This window comes from Cetorhinus maximus, chromosome 5 (assembly GCF_964194155.1).
Source record: "Cetorhinus maximus chromosome 5, sCetMax3.hap1.1, whole genome shotgun sequence".
NCBI classification, from domain to species: Eukaryota; Metazoa; Chordata; class Chondrichthyes; order Lamniformes; family Cetorhinidae; genus Cetorhinus; species Cetorhinus maximus.
In genome coordinates, this window is record NC_135883.1 from 76,808,030 (window position 1) to 76,828,777 (window position 20,748).

General features: G+C 44.0%; 1 protein-coding gene across 3 annotated transcripts in view; it reads left to right on the top strand.

Annotated features, from left to right (window-relative positions):
• The first annotated feature begins 566 nt into the window (after positions 1 to 566).
• The window catches only part of ptchd4 (patched domain containing 4), a 99,528-nt gene continuing 79,346 nt past the window's right edge, over positions 567 to 20,748 (top strand). For 2 of the 3 annotated variants that reach the window (XM_078542073.1, XM_078542074.1), the window contains exon 1: positions 567 to 1,220. In XM_078542073.1, coding sequence (XP_078398199.1) covers positions 786 to 1,220 — 435 coding nt within the window. In that variant the 5' untranslated portion in view covers positions 567 to 785. Of the gene's footprint in view, positions 1,395 to 20,748 lie in introns of all 3 variants that reach the window. The other variant, XM_078542071.1, reaches the window with a different exon arrangement.

The following is a 20,748-nucleotide window of genomic DNA, read 5'->3' on the forward strand; positions in this document are numbered from 1 at the left end:
GAATTTTATATACATACTGTGTTTAGTTACTAATAAACCGGCTGGAAGAAATACTGTAGTTACTGTAAACAAAAAAGCCCCTGTCTATCGGGTCAAACCACTCATACAAATAGAGAGAGTGATAGAAACTGAACTCAGAGCCATCTCTCCATCCTTTGATCACTGGTTAACAGTTGCAGAGACCCAGTGATGCCCGAGAAGACAGAAGGTGTTTCATTTTCTATCGGCTTTAAAGATTCACCTAAGAATATAAATTCAAACACTGAAAAAGACTTCCCCGGGCCCGCGACAGTACACTGGTGGGGGGGGGGGGGGGGGGTTACAAACTGCAACTTGTGCAATTTTAAAGCAGGAGCCCCATCGTTCCGACTTTAGTAAATTGCAGCAAAACCCTTGCTCGTCATTTGAACGATTCTAGTTCAGTGCCTGTGCTCCATTCAATCGGGATCCAGTGTTGTATGCGAGGCTCTATAAATAGATATTCGGCGTCCTCCCCCATTCAGAACCACACACTTGGTTCCAGTAGGTCGATAAATTAGAGTACGCCTATAGAGCACTTCCAGCAGTCCTATACTGCTCCCTAATGCACACATGTATGGGGGGCGATGCGGTGAAAATAATACAACTATTACCGCTCAATGGCGAAACGAGGGCTGGCCTTTAACAAGAAAAAAAAGCCCTGAGTGATCAATAGTTGGCCGTCTGCTGCGAATTGCTGCAGTGTTTCCAGAGTAAAGACCTGAAAGGGATTGGTGTGGAATAACATGTAAAAGGGACAAAGCCAGATGTCAGATGAGCTTTACAGGAAGATCCAGGGCTGGGGGATCTGCAAGAGCTGGAGGAGGATGCTGCGACAAGTCGTGCACTCAGGGCTGAAGGGATGTTTCTACTGGTTGGGATTATTCGTGAGCAGGCATCCCGTCTTTTTCCTGACAGTTCCCTCCATCCTGTCCATTCTGTTCGGGGCGACCTTCCTTAATAAATTTCAGCGCGAAACTGACCTGGAGTTGCTGGTGGCGCCCAAGCACAGCCTGGCCAAGATCGAGAGGACCCTAGTGAACAGCCTTTTCTCCATCAACCAGTCCAAGAACAACCTGTACTCGGACCTGCATACCCCGGGCAGATACGGCAGGGTGGTACTTACCTCCCTTTCGGGGGCTGATATCCTGGAGAGAACCGATCAGATTTTGCAGATGCACAAAGCCGTGCTGGAGATGCGAGTCAACGGCTCGGGCTTCAGTTATTCTTTCTCTCATATTTGTATGTTGCGGAACAGCGACAAGAGGTGCGTGCTTGACGATATCATCGAAGTGTTGGAGGATCTTAGTCAAGCCGCACTGTCTAATAATACCGCACCGAGGAAGTCACTGCGCTACCCTAATACTAAATTAAAGGTGAAACCTAATGTTCATTCTTTTTTTGAGATTGTCGTTCCAAACAGCTATTTATTTCATACATTAATTTTCCACATTTCGATGCTGCTGCTTTATGTCGAGCCCTACTGGATTGACGAGCTTGCTCCGAACCCTGCACACAGCGCGGGGCTTTTCCATTGCTTCATTTGTAAACAGGGTTGTGAAAAATCAGGGGGATCTCTTGGCTTACTTTTCAGTCTCTGAATTATTTCCCTCATTAACAAAAGAAAAAATGCCTCTCCATAATCGATTCCAAAACAGTCCTCAAGTAAAATCAGACTAAAATGTGTTAATTGTAAAGCTGAACGGGAAGTTTGCGATACTTTTAAAAATGTAAGTCTCTCAAGAATCATATTGGGCACTAGGCTAACCTACAGTACTTCAGAAGAAATGAGAGCACTGAAGGAGCTCATAGTTAGAGGTGCATCTTAGAACGCATCCTTGGAGCTGAATGACGTGTTGCAGAAAGTCAGTGGTTTTATCAATCAGAATAAAACAATAGCAATATGGATTTTTTTTAATGACTTCAATTGCATTCCCTTTTTTATACAGTTTCATTCCCAATTTGATGTTCAATAATCTAGGTATTCTTTCCCTAAAATTCAGAGGCTAGCGTTATGGTTTGGAAAACAAGTCAATTATTTTCTTACATTCACTAGAACTCACATAAGCCCCTGAACTTTGTAAGCCAGGCTTAAATTCCCCTCCCCTGTTCCTGGTAAACTGCTACAGAACACAGTACAGTACTAGCATGTTGGAAGATCATCAGTGCAGCTATAAGGTTCTGGTGCAGCTGAAATGCATGAAGTTTGCCTTTTAAACTAAAGTGCTTGTGATAACCCTCCTAATATGTTCGTATTTTATTTATCAGAATATGATCAAAAAAGTGCTTTTACAGTGACTTATCTGCACTGTCATGTAAGGATAATGATAAACTGCCAATCAAAATCTCTTTACCTACACACTGACAAGTTGGAGGAGTAGAGTTTTAGGATCTAATAGTGGAATGAAATGGGCACCCTTCCAACTGTTGTTATGTACCCATGTAAAATATGAAAGAATGAAAGCCAGTTAGTTAGGAAAAGCACATGAAAAGTTTACTAGCTTAATGACAGGACATTATTTAATGAAATAGGGAAACTTACACTTTGAGAGTTGCACTGTTAACTTGCTATTTGTTATTCAATTATAATTCATATTCAATATAGACATGTGTGTGTTAAATCATTCTCAAATAGAGCTCTGTGGTAAATTGCAGGTTGTATATTGAATGGAGAAATTTGTTGATAGGATGTTGATTGTTTGTTACATTAAGAAATTATGTTTGGACCTTCTCTTTTTTTGTTTAATTTTATGCCGTACACAACAATGATCAAGGGTAATAACACTGCTCACATTGAGACAGCACCTCATTAATTCTTGTAAGGGAGCTCTTCAGTGTGAGTTTTTCCCTTTAGGATGTTAAAACTGCTCTTATACTATTTGCGAGTCCAGGGAAATAAGCCTGCAATCAATAGAAAGCAAAGAATATCTGCCATAGTCAATATGAGCAATCTGATACCAGCAGCTAACTCAGTAGAAAGCTTGGTCAGTTATTTCACATACTTTAGTTCTCACAGTTGTGGTACAAGCAGAAGTTGTGAAAAAAAGAACAAATTAAATTAAAGGACTTAAGTGTCATCCTGCAATGCTTGAAGGGGTTGTCAAGAGTTTCTTTGTGCTGTGTGCATGGATTCATTATTGCATATCTTGGTAGTGAGTGAATATGTCATTGGGTAAATTTTTGTGTTATGTGAAGGTGCTATCAGGAACAATTTTTAAGTGCATGAATTACCAATAGGCATGCTTGTAAATTCAAATATAAATTTACCTGAAGCATAATAGATTTTTAAAGAAGTGTTATCTTAATTCAGCTTGAAAGACTGTAATTACCACTGCAAGTGGGGGAGGAGGAATTTACATATCTATGAAAAGATACATGTGTTGGAGTGAATTGAATTAAAGCAATTTCAGTAAGGTAAAGGCAACAAGAAGTTATATTTATATAGCATAATTAAACACCCCAAGTGTTTCAGATTGGTCTTATAAAACAGAATTTGACACCAAGCTATGTAGAGAGATATAAGGGTAGTTGGTCAAATGGGTAGATTTTGAGGAGAACTTTAAAGGAAAAGGGAGGAAGAGAGGCAAAGACATTTGGGGAGGGAATTTCAGAGCTTAGGGCCTTAGCAATCGAAGGCACAGCCACCAGTAATGGAACAATTGAAATTGGGATGCTCAAGAGGTTAGAATTGGAAAAGCACAGATATCTTGGAGGGTTGTGGGACTGAAGGAGATTACAGAGGTAGAGGAGAACAAGGCCACAGAGGGATTTGAAGACAAGGATGAGAATTTTAAAATTGATTTACTAGAAGCCAAGTGTAGGTCAGCAAGCACAGTGATGATAAGCAAACAGGACTTGGTACAAGTTCGGCCAGGGATGACAGTTTTGGATAACTTCATCTTTACTGAGGGTAGACATGGCAGGCCAGGCAGGGGTGCATTGGAATGGTCAAGGCCACAGATAACAAAGGCAGTAAAATATCATATTAAAATATCAGGAAAATAAAGGCATGATAGTGCGTATAGGAAACATCACCTGAGTTGTGTTAAATATTCTTCCAGAGTGTAGAAATGAAGAATTACACCAAGTAAAAGAATAGCATAGAGTGTTCCCAGAATCTGTGGCCTTATCCAAAAAACAGCAGATGAGTTGTCCCCAGGACCTTTTTCAATAACAACAGTTTTAAAGAGTGAATGGAAATGCCAAATAAATTTCAGAATTAGCTACATATGACTACAATTAACTTATTACATTTTCTGTTGAAAAACTGAATTTAAACAGTGATTGTGATGATAGCACTGGTGTACTGACTAATATGGGATACTGAGCACTTTGACATGAGAGACGCGAATTTATATATATATATATACAGATATATATCAAGACCACTTCAACAACTTTATCTTTCCATCTGAGCACTTTTAATCATCTTTTTTCACAGTGCCAGGTCAATACCTCCTCCAAACCAGCTAACCCAACTACTGAAGAAGAGTCATAAGGACTCAAAGTGTTAACTCTGTCTCTCGCTCCACAGATGCTGTTAGACCTGCTGAGTTTTTCCAGCAAGTTTTGTTTTTTACACATATTAAGCAATGTTCAAGGGGGAAATAAAATAGGAATAAACTGAAAAATATTAGGGATTTGACTGCATTGTCCTTAACCTCTTTCATCATGGTCAACCATGCCAACCTCCTTCAACAACCTTTCTGCGTTTTTCACTGATCATATGATCTGATCATAACCAACGCATCTTCTGCCATGGTTTTTCATCCCAGCCTTATGCTGTCAGCCCCAGAAGCTCCCAAGGATCCATTTTTAGCCTCCGCCTCCTTTATCTAATTCTGTCCCTTGGCAAAATAGTCTGTAGATATGGGGTCACATTCTACGTGCATGCTGATAACATCCATTTTAACCTCTCCACCATCCCTCTCAACTCCTTCACTGCCTTTGTACTCTAAGACTGCTTGTCTGACATCCTGTCGTGGATATGCTGCAATTTTCCTCAGCTAAACATTAAGAAGACAGAAGCAATTGCCTTTAGTCCCTACTATTAAGCTTTGTGTAATCGTAATTCAATTAGCTGCTTAAATCATATTGTTGATAGGTTTGCAACTCAGAACTTTCATTCATGCAAATGCACACTAGGTACGGCATTATGATTCTAATACTAGTCAGTCATTCTCGCATGGCATTGCATCTAGTAAGGCAGAGAATAATTGTCACTTCCTTACCCCATCTCTGAGGTCTTCATGTTGCTGAATCTGCCTCTGCTGGTCCTTCTATTCCTTACTACTTTCTTTCCTTTGCTGCTTTTTAACTTTTTTTCCTTCTCGGTCCTCTTCTTATTCTTTAACTTTCCTTTCCTTTCAGATGGGAGGTATAGTTTCAGTCTTCAACTGGTTTCAATTTATTTTTCCTTCTGGGGTCATGGAAGGTCTGGTAGGGAAAGGAGACAGAAAAGGCTAAGGTTATAATTGAGGTGGAATGGGGGAGAGTTATAGTGACCTTAGATTAAGAGAAATGTTAAAGAATGCTTTAAATGTGTTGTCAACACGTTGTGTATGTCAAACGTTTTCTGCTTTAAATACATTGGACATTACAAGACTAGATATTGCTCTCGATCATCATAGTGAACATTATTGTCTAATTCAAGACATCTGGGTCTGGACCAGATTTGCTTTAGGTTCAGCTACCAGTCCCTCCCCTAAGTGAACCCAATAGCAATTTACCTTTATTGCAATTATCCAGTCATATGTTAGGGTGATCTGGGGGATCATAACAAGAGTTTTTCATTGTTATGTGAAACAGATACTGTCCTCTCAAATGTGACTTCACATTCAACAGAGAAATAAATACAGTACATATCAACTTGTCTTGTAACAGTCCTCATAGCATAGAAACTAACAAATCAGATCACATTAACCCTATTCATGAGTTAAATAGACTTGCAGATTAATGTTATTCCTGAATCTATTTAGCAGTATGCAAGAAATTTCTTTCTCTAAATCTGCATTGTTTACCAGCTCTCACAGATTGGTTTTGAAGAGCACATGTTCGTTTTTTTCCATACCTGAATAGGAAGACCAGCACTTTGATCTCTTACCTTCCCTGCCTTCCCTCAACCCAATATATAGTAGGATTGGTTAGTTGAACTGCTGGTCAAAGCAGCAGCCACCATACCAGAAGCGGGTTCTGCAGGTCAATACCCACTATGCTCATATGACTGCAATTATTCAAACATATCATGTGTGAATTATTATTGTAATGATTGGAAAGTGTTAATGGCATAACCATTGTCTTAAACTAATGACCATAATAATTTTAGTGGCAGACTCATTGCGATTTGAAAGATATTATGACAGCTGGCCCCCTTTTGTTCCAGCAGGTCCAGCATTTGAGTAAGCTGCTAAAATCCGGTTTTATAAAGCTTTTAATTTTCCTCAGTGGATTTTCTTCGAACATGCCCAGTTGTTGTCTAATAAAAGAATTGCATTGATATAGAACTTTCACAACTTCAGAATATTCCAAAGTATGTCAAAGCTACTTTTGAAGTGTTGCAATGGGGAAATACGCAGCCAATTTGCAGACAGCAAGGTCCATAAACAGCATGAGATAAATAGCCACATTTAGGAAAAGAAATTGAGGTTTGTTGCATCTGTTTTATGGGTATAAAACAAGTGCAATGTTCTACTCTCACACAGATGCCTGAAAAACATCAAACCAGAAATTGGGTGAGATAAATTGTCAGGCATCTGGATCAACTGTTTAAAACAGGCATCAGGCTCCTTTCGTGTATAATGAGGGGCTGAATGCCTGTTGAAGAACTTGTACCAGAAATTGGGCTGGCACAAGGCCTGATTCATTCAGGTCCATAGGACATGGACATGGCCTAACCAGCAGCTGCCACTGAAAAGTATGTAAGTTATGTCTTTTTTATTACTGTGTCTCTAGGAGAAGCAAGAATGTTTCCTCTGTTCCAGAGTATTTCCAACAGCTACTATTATCCTCCCTCCCTCTGGGCTTTACCCAAGAAACATCGACTGTAAACCCTGAGTTGCATGCTTCTGTTGGACCAACTGCCTGAAGAGGCAACAGGCACCAGCAGCTCACCTGGATTATTTAGATAAAGCCTGAACAAAAAATTCAATTATTCGTCATTCGGCTGTCCTGTTTTTAGTAATTTTAGTGAAGTGACAGAGAAGTTTGATGGAGGTAGTATGGTTAATGTTACATATATGGGCTTTCAAAAGGTACTTGACAAACTACTATGAAATAGTCTTAGCAAAATTAAAGTCCATGTTCTTAATGGGACAAGAAAGTAGTGGTGAATGGTTGTTTGTTATATTGGAGGGAAGCATACAGCTGCAATTCCCAGATATTGATATTTGGACTACTGTTCTTTGTGACACTTATTTACAACTTGGATTTCATTAAAGGACATAATTCCAAGCTTTGCAGAGGATATGAAACTCAGAAATGTAGTAAACAATGACCATTAACAGACTTCAGGAGGACATAGATTGGTGATATGGGCAGACACATGGCAGATGCAATTTAATGCAGAGGAGTGACATATTTGGTAGGAAGAATGAGAAGAAATGATATGAATGAAATGATACAATTTGAAAAGGGGATGCAGGAACAGAGAGATCTGGAGGTGTAAGCACACAAATCTTTGAAGATGACAGAACTATTTGAGAAGTTTGCTAAAACTGCATATGAGATCTTTGGCTTTAGCAAAAGATGAACATGGTAGAAGAGCAAAGAGGTTGTGTTGAACTTTTATAAAACATTGGTTAGGCCTCAGCTGGAGTATTGTGTTCAATTCTTGGTACCACACTTCAGGAAGGGTGTCAAGGCTTCAAACAGGGGAGATTTACTGGTATGGTACTAGGGATGAGGATCTTCAGTTATTTGGAGAGACTGGAGGAACTTGGGTTTTTCTCCTTAGAGCAGAGAAGGTTAGGAGGAGATTTGACAGTGTGATCAAAATCATGAATGGTTTTGGTAGAATAAATGAAGGTTTTCAAGTGGCTGTAGGTTTGACAAACAGAGGAAATAGATTTAAAGTGATTGGCAGAAAAACAAAGGAACCAAAGCTGACATGATGAAACATCTTTTGCGCAGCAAGTTGTTATGATCTGGAATGCATTTCCCAAAAGATTAGTGGAAACAGATTCAATAGTAACGTTCAAAAGGGAATTGGACAAATAGCTGCAGGGAAACATATTACAAGGCTATGGGGGGAAAAGCAGCGAAGTGGTATAGCTCTACCAAAGAACTAGCACAGCCATGATGAGCCAAATGGCCATTTCTATGCTGTATCATTCTATGATTCAATGATGCTATGGATAAATATTGTCCAGGACACTGTGAGAACTCTCTCCCTCTTTAAATAGTGCCATAGGATCTTTTATATCCATGCAGAGGGAAGACAGAACCTTGGATTAGTATCTTATCTGAAAATGGCACCTCCAACAATGCAGCACTCACTCTGTATAACATACAATCATTAGCCTCGATTGTGTGCTCAAGTCCCTGGAATGAGGCTTAAGCCTTCTGACTGAGAGGAAAGAGTGCTACACTGACCAAGGCTGACAGATATGACATCTTGGGCAGAATTTTCTGTGTCTGCTGGCATTGGGCATGCTCGGCGGCATAAGCGGACAATGTGGCAAGAAGGCCAAAAATCGCTTTCACGACATTGTGAAACCAGTTTGTGATCGTCCACTCAGCCCGTTGACGGCGGGCCACATTTCCCTCATCGGACATCAGGAACTTCATTGTAATACATCTGCATATTATAAGACCAGCCCGCCGGAATCATCCTGTTTTCCCCCCTCACTGGATCGTCCGCCCACATGTTTCACAAAAGCATATATAAGGCGTGTACATGGCGGGCTGCACTTTGAGGAGAACTCAGAGGTGAGTGCTCAGTAACGTTGCACAGCGTTTCAAGGTTGAAGCGACTTGGGCGGAGGGGTGGTGGGCAATGGCTGCCCTGCGGTTGAGGTGATGGGGGTGGCGGGACACATTGCAAGGGTTGCACTGTGGTTGAAGGTAGCGCACAAGCACGTGCGGGGTGTGGGGGGAGGGAAGCAGCCACGCGTTAGGGAAACCTTGTGTAAAGTGACCATGCCTCTGCAGCTGAGACATTCAGGTCCACGCATATTGACATGCCTGGAGTCGGGCCACTAGCTTATCTGCCCACTCAAGCAATGCAGGGGCATCAAAGTGCCAAGTGCTCCAGAGATTTTCACCCCTCGAGCGCAGACTGCAAACTAATGAGCGTTTTAGTGGACTGCAGAACAGCTGGAAGACTGGGCACGTTGTACAATCTCCTTGCTAAAGCTGGCCATGGGGCAGTCACTGCTGGAGGCGCTCACAGCCCCTTGCACTGTCAGCATCCCAGTTTGGACCAGTCTCCCCCATGGTTCAAGCTAACAGCGCAGACTTGCAGTGTGGGTTAGGAGAATGCCTGCGCCTGAGCTGAGAGCACAGGATGCAGTCCAGTGGGGAAAGCTGCCGCCAACCGGTCAGGTGGAGCTGGTGGGGTGGTGGGAGGGGTTTTGGACAGCCACGCAGCGCACTAATCTCTGGCCATCTAAATAGCGGCCGGCGCCCTCCGGATTCATTAAGGGGCCTTCAGACATAACCAGGAGAGATCCTGTGGAGCGCCCAAGCTAACCCATGCATCTTTCTCTTTCATTCTGCAGGAGGAGCACATCAGAATCATAGAGCCTGCTGAACTAGCTGTATGCCTCGTGGCTTACAGAAAGCAAAGACGCTGGAGTAGAGAGTGACTGAGGCTCCTGGCTGCACAGAGGGAGGAGCAGCACCCTCAACAAGAACGGATGGCTGGGGCTCCTGCACATGCCATTGAAAAGCCACAGCGAGCCATCACTGGTCGATGCCTAGCGACACTCAGGGTCTATAGATGCTGCCTTTCATTCCTGCAGATGGCCGAGAACCAGTGTTGTCAAAGACTGCGCATGTCTAGGGAACCGGTCAATCATAACTGCCAGCTACTGTACGATTTGGTGCCACAGGTACATGGAGGGCACCCACTGCCAGTGGCCGTGAAAGTGACCGAGGCACTCAAGTTTTATGTCAGTGGCTCCTTTCAGGGCTCCAGATGTGACCTCTGTGGGATATCACAAGTCTCCACCCACAAATGCATTCATAAAGTCACAGATGTCATCTTCGTGAGGGCACACCACTTTGTGCATTTCACCTAGAACAAGGAAAGCCAGGATGCAAGGGCAATTAAATTTGCTCAGATCTCAGGTTTCCCATAGGTGCAGGGTGCCATCGACTGAACTCACATGGTGCTCAGATCTCTGGTGCAACACGTGGTCAACTATGCCAACAGAAGGGCTTCCATTTGCTGAATGTATAGCTGGTGAGCGACCACCATAAACACATCCTGCAGGTCTGTGCATGGTTTCCAGGGAGTGTGCATGACTCCTACATTCTCAGTCAGTCAGAGATCCCTGATGTCTTCCAGGGTCCACAGAGGCTGCGGGGTTGGCTCCTCGGGGACAAGGGCTACCCGCAGAGGCCATGGCTGATGACACCCGTGCGGCAGCCTCAAACTGCAGCAGAGCGACGGTATAATGAGGCTCATGCTGCAGCTCAAAGCTTGGTGGAGCAGATCATCGGGATGCTGAAAATGAGGTTCCGGTGCCTGGACCGGTCTGGTGGAGCCCTGCAATATAGCCCACAGAGGGTATTACACATCATCATCGTCTGCTGTGCCCTTTACAACCTGGCGCTGCAACGGGGAGAGGAGCTGGCTGAGGAGGAGCTGGAGGTCTCCTCCAATGAGGAGGACGTTGATGGGGATGAGGGTGAGGAGGTCCTCGAAGATGACAATGATGGCAACGAGGCCCTCGCACTGGCCAAATGAGTCAGGCATGCCCAGGATGCCCTCAGAACTGCTAGATCTGTGAAGGATGCTGATGACATGCAGTGAGGAGGCACCATGGATCCTCACATTGCATCTGTGAACGTTTGACTCCAATTTGGTTTATGGCAGCGCACATAATCTCTGTGATAAAGCTACTGTCGTGGAGACACGTGCAGGCCTTAATAGTCCTCGATTGCAGGAGGATGATGACGACCTGCAGTGAGGGCACTCCATAGATCCTCACATAGTCTCCAAGAATGTCTGACTCCTGCCTGGCAGACGGCAGCTCGCTTGAGCTCTGTAATCAGAGTCATATCATGGAGGCACAGCCATGAAACTTTAAATGCACCTGATCCTTTGTCAGCCTTGAGCACCTGACCCCCCTCAGGAGCACAGCGTCACTGGTCACGGATGCTAGTGTGATGGGGGCCAGCCCCACATTAAGTGTGCTGAGAGCACACAGAGAGAGTGATGAAACTCTGTGGCAGAAGAAGCCTGCCCACTACATTCTGGCAGCAATGACCAGCACCATCAAGGTGCAGGTATCAGTAATGTGTCCAGGGGGTGTGAAGCCAGGCCATCATTTTGGTCTGAAGGCTGCATAAAGCACAGGGAAGAGGCCCTGGACTGAGACATCTGCCTTTATCTTGTGCAGAAAGGTTTCACTCTGAATGACACGAACACTGCTCATCAGAACAAGGAGCCATAGGCAGGGAGAAATTCTTGGGAGTTTATTTATAATAGTGAACATGATGTACAAGTGATTAACACCCATGCCAAGGCTGCACAATTACATCTCCTTAACCTTCTTAACCCTGCCGCTACATCTTGGTTCTTCTCAGGCATCCACAGCGGAGATGGAGGCAGCCTGCTGACTGCTACACCCTGTCTGTGATGACCTTGGCAGGTGTCTTCTGGAAGGCCAAGACCTGGAGGGGACCTGCTGTATGTCAATCGCACTCTCCTCGGCCTGTGGAGCTGGAGCTACTGGGGTCACAGGAAGCGGGGATTTGGATAGGCTGGACACTCCTGGAGTCACCTGGGTGGATGACCCCGGGATATGCACCTGCTGATCCTCTTCCCTATGGGTGCCCGAGGGCCCCTGACTGACTCCCTGAGGAGAAGGGGAAGCTGGAGCAGGATCGAACTGCCCCGCAGCCCTCTCATGTTTACACTGTTGGAGGCCAACTATGGCATCAGCGACGGAGTGCAGCCCGTGCAGCAATGCAGGGCCAGTGTCCTGGACCAAGGTCTCTATGGCAGCTGCCATCCTACCAATGTTGACCTCGGTGCATTGGCATGCCGGTGCTATCACCTCAGCCTGAAGGTGGATGTACTCCCCCATTGTGCCTTGCAATCTGAGGAGCACAGCGGACATCCCTTCCTGATGTTCCCGAGCTTGCCTTTGCAGCTCCAGCAAATGAGACATGACTGAGTCCAGAGGCTCATCACCTGACTTGGACTCAGCTGATGTTTGGCCTCCAGCAGACCTGTGAGTGCCGGGGACCCGGGAAGTCCCTGCCGCGGCCTGTTGCGGATCAGAAAGTGCAATGTGCTCATCAGATTGTGATCCCGAGGCTACTCTAAAGCTAGGTTCCACCTGGATGTGTCTCTGCGCTGGTGGAGGGTGTGGGTGAGCGCTGTGACAGGTCATCAAGGAGGCTGCCTTCAGATCCATCTTCAGAGGTTTCTTCGGGGCTTGGATTTATGAAAAGGTAATCATGTTGACAGACCCACTGGAGTCCTTTGAGGATGTGACTAGCAGAATAGATAAGGGAGAACCAGTGGATGTGGTGTATTTGGATTTTCAGAAAACTTTTGATAAAGCCTCACATAAGAGCTTAGTGTGTAAAATTAAAGCGCATGGGATTGGGAGTAATATATTGGCATGAATTGAGAATTGGTTAACAAACAGGAAACAGAGAGTAGGAATAAATGGGACTTTTTCGGAGTGGCAGGCGGTGACTAGAGGGGTACTGCAGGGATCAGCGCTTGGACCCCAGCTATTCACAATACCAATAATTTGGATGAGGGAACCAAATATAATATTTCCAAGTTTGCTGATGACACGAAACTTGGTGGGAATGTGAGTGGTGAGGGGGGGGCGTTAAGAGGTTTCAAAGTGATTTAAACAGGTTGTGTGAGTGGGCAAATACATGGCAGATGCAGTATAATGTGGATAACTGTCTGCTTATCCACTTCAGTAGGAAAAACAGAATGGCAGAGTATTATTTAAATGGTGATAGGTTGGGAAATGTTGATGTACAAAGGGACCTGGTGTCCTTGTACACCAGCCACTGAAAGCAAGCATGCAGACGCAGCAAGCAGTTAAGAAGGCAAATGGTCTGTTGGCCTTCATTGTGAGAGGACTTGAGCACAGGAGCAAGGATGTCTTACTGCAGCTGTACAGGGATTGGTAAGACCACACCTGGGGCAGAATTTTCTGCCTGTCAGGCGGTCGGTGCGGGAGCAAGCGTGGGCGGACACGAACCCAAACGGCCCCCCCCCAATCAAGTCCACGCTGCCATTTTACGTGGGCGGGCCAATTAAGGCCCGCCCAGCATGACGCGCACCTGGAAGCGCTGAGCGCTCCCTGTGCGGGTGGCGAGGTTGGGGGGTGTGTTGCCTGAGTTGGGGCTGCGTTCTTTCGCATGCATACACGCAAAAGAGCGCAGAAATCTCCCTGTGGCACAGAGCTGCCTCAGGGAGATTAATTTGAGTGTGAAAAACTGAAAAAATGATTTTAAAAAAACATTCGGACATGTTCTCTCATGTGAAGCTGTCACCTGAGCTGGGACATGTGCATTAATTTCAATAAAAAAAGTTTTCAAAATTTAAAATCATTCATGAAACCTCATCCCGCCCGTGGATGAGGTTCCATGAAAAACGCGAAGGCCGCCTGGGCTCTTTGCCTTCCCGCCAACCTTAAGGTTGGATGGGCAGCTCCATTAATTATTTTAATTGACAGTTAAGTGGCCTTAATAGGCCTTTGACAGTTAACTGGGCGCGAAGCCGACTCGGGTGCGTGTCCGACGAACTGAGAGTCTGAATGACGTGCCGCGACGTCGGGACACACGCCCAACGCCATCACATGTCATTTGACGCCTTGGCGTGTGGGCCCAGCCCCCGTGTGCCGAGCCGAAGATTCAGCACCTGGACTATTATGTGCAGTTTTGGTCTCCCTAGCTAAGAAAAAATATAGTTTCCATAGAGGGAATGCAGCGAAAATTCACCAGACTGATCCCTGGGATGGCAGGATTGTCGTTTGAGGAGAGATTGGGCCGACTAGGCCTGTATTCACTGGAGTTTAGAAGAATGAGAGGAGATCTTATTGAAACATATAAAATTCTGACAGGGATGGACAGACTGGATGCAGGGATGATACTTTCTCTAGCTGGGGGAGTCTAGAACAAGAGGTCACAGTCTCAGGATACAGGGTAGATCATTTAGGACTGAGATGAGGAGAAACTTCTTCACTCAGAGGGTGGTGAACCTACAGAAGTCTCTACCACAGAAGGCTGTGGAGGCCAAGTCACTGAATATATTTAAGAAGGAAATGGATAGATTTCTGGACTCTAAAGGCATCAACGGGTATGCGGAGAGTGCGAGAGTATGGCCTTGAGATAGAGGATCAGCCATGATCATATTGAATGGCGGAGCAGGCTCGAAGAGCCAAATGACCTGCTCCTACTCATATTTTCTATGTTTGTATGTTTATATGATTGGCCCTGGGTTGTGGACTCTGTCAGCTGTTTGGCAGATGTGCCTGCAAAAGCAAGGAGAGATCATTAGTGCATGGCAGTTTCCTGTGAAACAGGGCATATCACTCACAGCATGGTTGTTCGATGGATGTTACACTACTGGATCCTCACTTGGCAGAGCAACGCCAACCTCACTGTCAGCACAGGAACGGTCCAGATCCTCACCAGCCAGCTGGATAACTCTGTTTTTAAAGTCCTTGAGGACCTTGATTTCAGGCATTCCTCCATGGGTCTGCGACCTCTCCCTCTTGTTGTGTGCCAGCTTATCCTGCATGAATAGAGATGGAGAGAGTGTAAACAAGATGTCTGCCAGGCCAGATGATAAGTATGCCTGGCACGTATGAGTGGTGGTGATCCTATGGATGGGATGAGGACAATGAAAGTGTGTAGGAGAGAGTGAATGGTGATGTCCCTTGAACTGGCAGTGAGTGAGGGCCCTGTGGATGTGTGATAGGTTTGTGAGTGTGTGAGAAGACTAACTTACCCTGGCACAATGGATGAGACCATTCATTCTTTTGCGGCACTAGGTAGCTGTCCTCTTTTGCAGGGCATTGGTGCTGACCGCCGCTGCCATCACCTCCCAAGCTGGATTGGTGATGTTGCTGCCCATCCTGCTTCCAGAGCGGGGGTAGAGGACATCACGGCCGGCTTCCACAACATACAAAAGGCACTTGAGGGATGCGTCATTAAAACTGGGGGCTGCAATCCTTTTGCCTTTCGGGGCCATGTCTTCAGTGCAGCAGTCCTGGGCTGGAAGCACTGATGTTCAATGACATTACCATCATTGAATCCCCCACTATCAACATCCTGGGGGTTACCATTGACCAGAAACTGAACTGTACTAGCCATATAAATACAGTGGCTACAAGAGCAGGTCAGAGGCTAGGAATAGTGTGACAAGTAAATCGCCTCCTGACTCCCCAAAGCCTGTCCACCATCTATAAGGCACAAGTCAGGAGTGTGAGGGAATACTCTCCACTCACCTGGATGAGTGCAGCCCCGCAACGCTCAAGAAGCCTGACACCATCCAGGACAAAGCATTCCGCTTAATTGGCACCACATCCACAAACATTCACTCCCTCCACCTCCGACGCACAGTGACAGCAGTGTGTACCATCTACAAGATGCACTGCAGAAACTCGCCAAGGCTCCTTAGACAGCACCTTCCAAACCCATGACCACTACCATCTAGAAGGACAAGGGCAGCAGATAGATGGGAACACCACCACCTGGAAGTTGCCCCTCCAATTCACTCACCATCCTGACTTGGAAATATATCACCGTTCCTTCACTGTCACTCGGTCAAAACCCTGGAACTCCCTCCCTAACAGCACTGTGGGTGTACCTACACCACATGGACTACAGCAGTTCAGAGAAGGAAGCTCACCACCCCCTTCTCAAGGGCAACTAGGGATGGGCAATAAATGCTGGCCCAGCCAGCGAAGCCCACATCCAATGAATGAATGAAAAAAAAAGTCCTTTTGCCTTTCGGGGCCGTGTCTTCAGTGCAGTGGTCCTGGGCAGGAAGCACTGAGAGGTGTGCGCGTGGCTGGCGCCTGGCGTCATGAAGTGGCGAGGTGATGGCATGGTGGGAAAATGAGAGCAAGCTCGCCATCAAAGCAGCATGTTTCCTGGGAATGCATAATTAATGAGACGGGATTGGGGCGAAACGGTGTGAGAAGCTGCCACTGCGGCCTGTGGGTAAAACATTTTTCCCGCCTGCTGCTGCACTCAGTGCAAATCTGGGACAATTCCACCCCTTTTTTTGAGATGGAAAAGTGTTTCCTGATGTTTGACATTTTGGAATGAATCCTTGGACTATTAAATTTAATTTAATAACAGAAAAATACTGTATTTTAAACTAAAAATCTCTTCTAGCCACATAGTTAAAAGTCCTGAAACACAAAAATGCCTCTATCAAAATAATGGGCACAGAAACACCATATCATGTGTAAAAAGTTTGACCACTAACCACTATGTTGTATTTTAAGTTTGCAAATTTGTTGATAATGTAAGCACAATTCATTCTTGTTATCAATCAATCAGGATCGATTGCAACCAATATGGTGTATATGCTGATTGTAATCAGGCAGAATAAAACACTCTAGTTATACAGCAAAAAGGTACGACCATGACAAGTAGCAAGTACCGGTCCAAATTGGACAGGTCAGCTGGCATGTGCAAACGTCTCTTTGTTTCTTTTCTCTCTTTTCTTCTTAATGCCATACTTCTTCTTGAAGTCTTCCAATCTACTCAAGGGTTTTAGACTGAAGTCGGAATGGCTCCAGGAGTGGCAGCCCTCCTTTTCATAGCCTATGCAATGGCTTGCTTCAAAAACTTATGCTTGATAGCCTTTTTCAGGGGTAGGCCTTAATGTTATCCTGACAGGACTTAATTGTCCTATAAAAGTGCCCCTTTTATTCAGTGTAGTACAGAGTGAGTGCTGCACTGTTGGAGGTGCCATCTTTGAGATAAGATGCTAATGCAAAGCTCTGTCTTCCCTCTGCATGAATGAAAAAGATCATATGGCACTATTTAAAGAGAATGAGAGTCCTCCCAGTGTCCTGGACAATATTTATCCATTGCATCATTAAGTCATATAATGATACAGCACTGAAATTAGTCATTTGGTTCATCATGGCTGTACTAGTTCTTTGGTAGAGCTGTCCACTTCGCTGTTTTTTCCCCGAAGCCCTGTAATTTGTTTCCCTACAACTCTTTGTCCAATTTCCTTTTGAACATTACTGTTGACTCAGTTTTCACTATTCTTTCAGGAAGTGCATTCTAGGTCATGATAACTTGCTGCACAAAAAATGTACAAGGTGCACAATCGTATGTTGTGTTCTTTGTCTAAACCATGAAATACGAGCTTATGTTATCTGCCACCCTTGATGGGTCTCTATAGCCATGTACTTACATCATCTTCAAGACTGCTTTCCTTATCTCTTCCAGTGCTGTTTTCCATGATCAATTTCATAACTCCCTCGAATAGCATCCTCGACCAGCAAGCTTACTTTCAGTGGCCTCATTGTTCATACTTGCCTATTATCAGTTAGTTATGCTCAGAGCTGTTCACTGGGGCTGTTAATAAGCATTTTATGTGTTACCAGTCTAACCATTCTAATTTCTTAACTGACTATTGAACTATAGGGTGATTCATTAAAATAACTTCTATTCTACCTCCACACGCTAATTAACATTTGCATTTCAGCCACATCTTAATTAAGCAGGGGAAATGAAAAATGTAACACACCTTTGAAAAATAGTCATGAGTTTAAGTAGCTATCCAGATGCCCTCCCCCTATTGCAGAGACCTCATCTGACCATGGGCCCTTTTCAGGCTAGCTGCAGCTATCATCGCCGAAGGATAATCATTCCATTAGCTTATTTCTAGAGAAAATAAACTTACAGCACTAACTAAATCCTCTGTACCTATTCGAAGCTGATATACAGATATATTGTAGGCAGATTGCTAATTTCTAACAATTATAATTACTCATAATAAATTCTAATCCATAATGCATTCACAATTCTGTCAAAATGGTTATATTTTTGTACTGCAAGTAACTATGCTGTAATCATTAAAAACAAACTAAAGTTGACAAGTGCATGATTGCATGAACTTGTGCAGGGAGCTGAATTCAATTTGCTCAGGTGCATCTGACTGGCAGTCTCCAGCCTGAGGTTTGCAAGTTGCCGTGTTGTTATTGAACATTAAATACATTTCCCAATGGATGTTGACCACTGTAACATGGGCTTTCCAGTATAACCCTGTAACAAGTTAAGCTCCACCATAAGCATGTAAACAAAGTGAGAACAATTTTTAAAGTTAGTGATTACAACCAGATGCCAAAATCGGTCAAGGGTCTAAATTACATATCATGCCAATAGGTTGTAGCACAATCTGAAATATTAGTGTAGTTTTAAAAATTGCATTAAGCTTATTACCCCCAAACCTACACCCTACTGTATTTCCAACCTTGGCAATTCCAGGGATGCAGTGACAGGAAGGTTCAAATAAACCCAGCTAATGCATTCACAGCAGGGAGCACCCTCCTTATCTCTAAAATAAATTGCAATTCCACCTTAGACAAGAAGCAGACCAAGGAAATGAAAAGTATTTCTTTTTAAATATGACTTTTGTAGTTTATTTATTGTAAGTTTACTTTGTTAAACCTTAATCTTCAGTTTGTACACAGCCAAATGGGTGAAAATAATTGTTCCCTTTTTTTGGTTTCTTTATTCCTTATTGTAGAGTTAATTTGTTTTTAGCTTCTGTATCTCAGGTTACTTGTGCAGGTGACTCTCACCTCTCTCTGTTTCAGGGAGTGCATTCACTTGTCCAAATATTATGTGACAACTTCATGGCATGCCTAGAGATCAAATGGAGAACCTGCACCCATTTGTTTCAGCCTATGGTTTTATCGTGTGATGATTCTTGACTTTGGAAAGCAGTAGAATGTTCTATATTGGAATTCTTCTTAGATGTTAATTGCCAAGAAATGTACTGAACCATAAAAGAATGAATTAATAGTAGCAGTAGTACAACCTATATTTTTTACAGCAGTAAGGGCTGGATTTTACATCCAGCGTGCAGAGCTTGTTGGCGGATGTGGAAGTGGGAATAACATGCACAGTGATTTAACGTGCATTGGAGCATTAATTACCTTGGGACAAGACATATGTGAATGCACCAAATGTGGTAAATAAGATTGTTAAGTTACAGGCATAGATTGTCATGGGGAAATATGATGTTATGACTGTAACAGAGACCTGACCCAAATAAGGGCAGGACTGGGTATGAAATATCCCTGGATGTAAGGTGTTCAGGAAAGATGGAAAAGAGGGAGGGTGGCAATGTTGATTAAGGAGAGCATTGCAGTCTTGGAGAAAGAGGATGTCCCAGAGGGGTCAAGGACAGAATCTATTTGGCTGGAGCTGAGGAACAAAAAAGGGTACAGTTACATTTCTCAGTGTAGTTTATAGGTCACCAACTAGTGGGAAAGGTGTAGAGGAACAAATTTGCAAGAAAGAGAGTTGCAAGAATGAGAGAGTAGTTATAATGGGGGCTTTAATTATCCGAATACAGACTGGGATATTAGTATTGTAAAGGGTAGAGATGAGTAAGAATTCCTGTAGTGTGTTCAGGAAAATTTTCTACTGCAGTATCTATCCAGTCCTACAAGAAAGGAGGCACTGCTTGACTTGATTCTTGGGAATGAGGTGGATTGAGTGGATCAAGTGTAAATAGGAGAACATTAGGGGACAGTGATCATTGTATCATAAAGTTTAGGTTGGCTATGGTAAAGGACAAGGAACGATTCACAGTACGAATAGTTAACTGGGGAAAAACCAACTTCAATGGGGTAAGAATGGATCTGGGTCAGATAAATTGGAATCAAAGGCTGGCAAGGAAAACAGTAATTGAATAATGGGCTGCCTTTAAAGAAGAGATAGTTCAGGCATGATCAAGGTATATTCCCATAAAAGGGAAAGGTAGGACAACTAAATCCAGAGTTCCCTGGATGACAAAAGAGATAAAGATTAAGATGAAGAAGAAAAAGTGTGCTTATGATAGATGTCAGATGGATAATACAACCAAGATCAAGGCTGAATATAGGAAGTTTCAGTGGGAAAGCGAAAAAGCAAATAAGAGAAGCAAAGAGAGAGGATGAAAAGAGATTGCATCTAACATAAAAGGGAATCCCAAAGTCTTCTGTAGGCATACAATTAGTAAAAGGCTGGTAAAAGGAGGAGTGGGGGAGATTAGGGGCCAGAAAGGGGAATTGTGCATGGAGGCAGTGGTATTAAATGAATACTTTGCAACTGTTTTTACAAAGGAAGAAGATGCTACCCAGGTCATGGAGAAGGAGGAGGTAATTTTTACACTTGAAGGGTTTAAAATTGATTAGGAGGAAGCATTGGTTAAGCTGTCTGTACTTAGAGTTGATAAGGCACCAGGAACCTATGGGATGCATCCGAGGGTACTGAGAGAAGTAAGAGTGAAAATTGCAAAGGCACTGGCCATAATTTTCCAATCTTCCTTAGACTTGGGGGGTG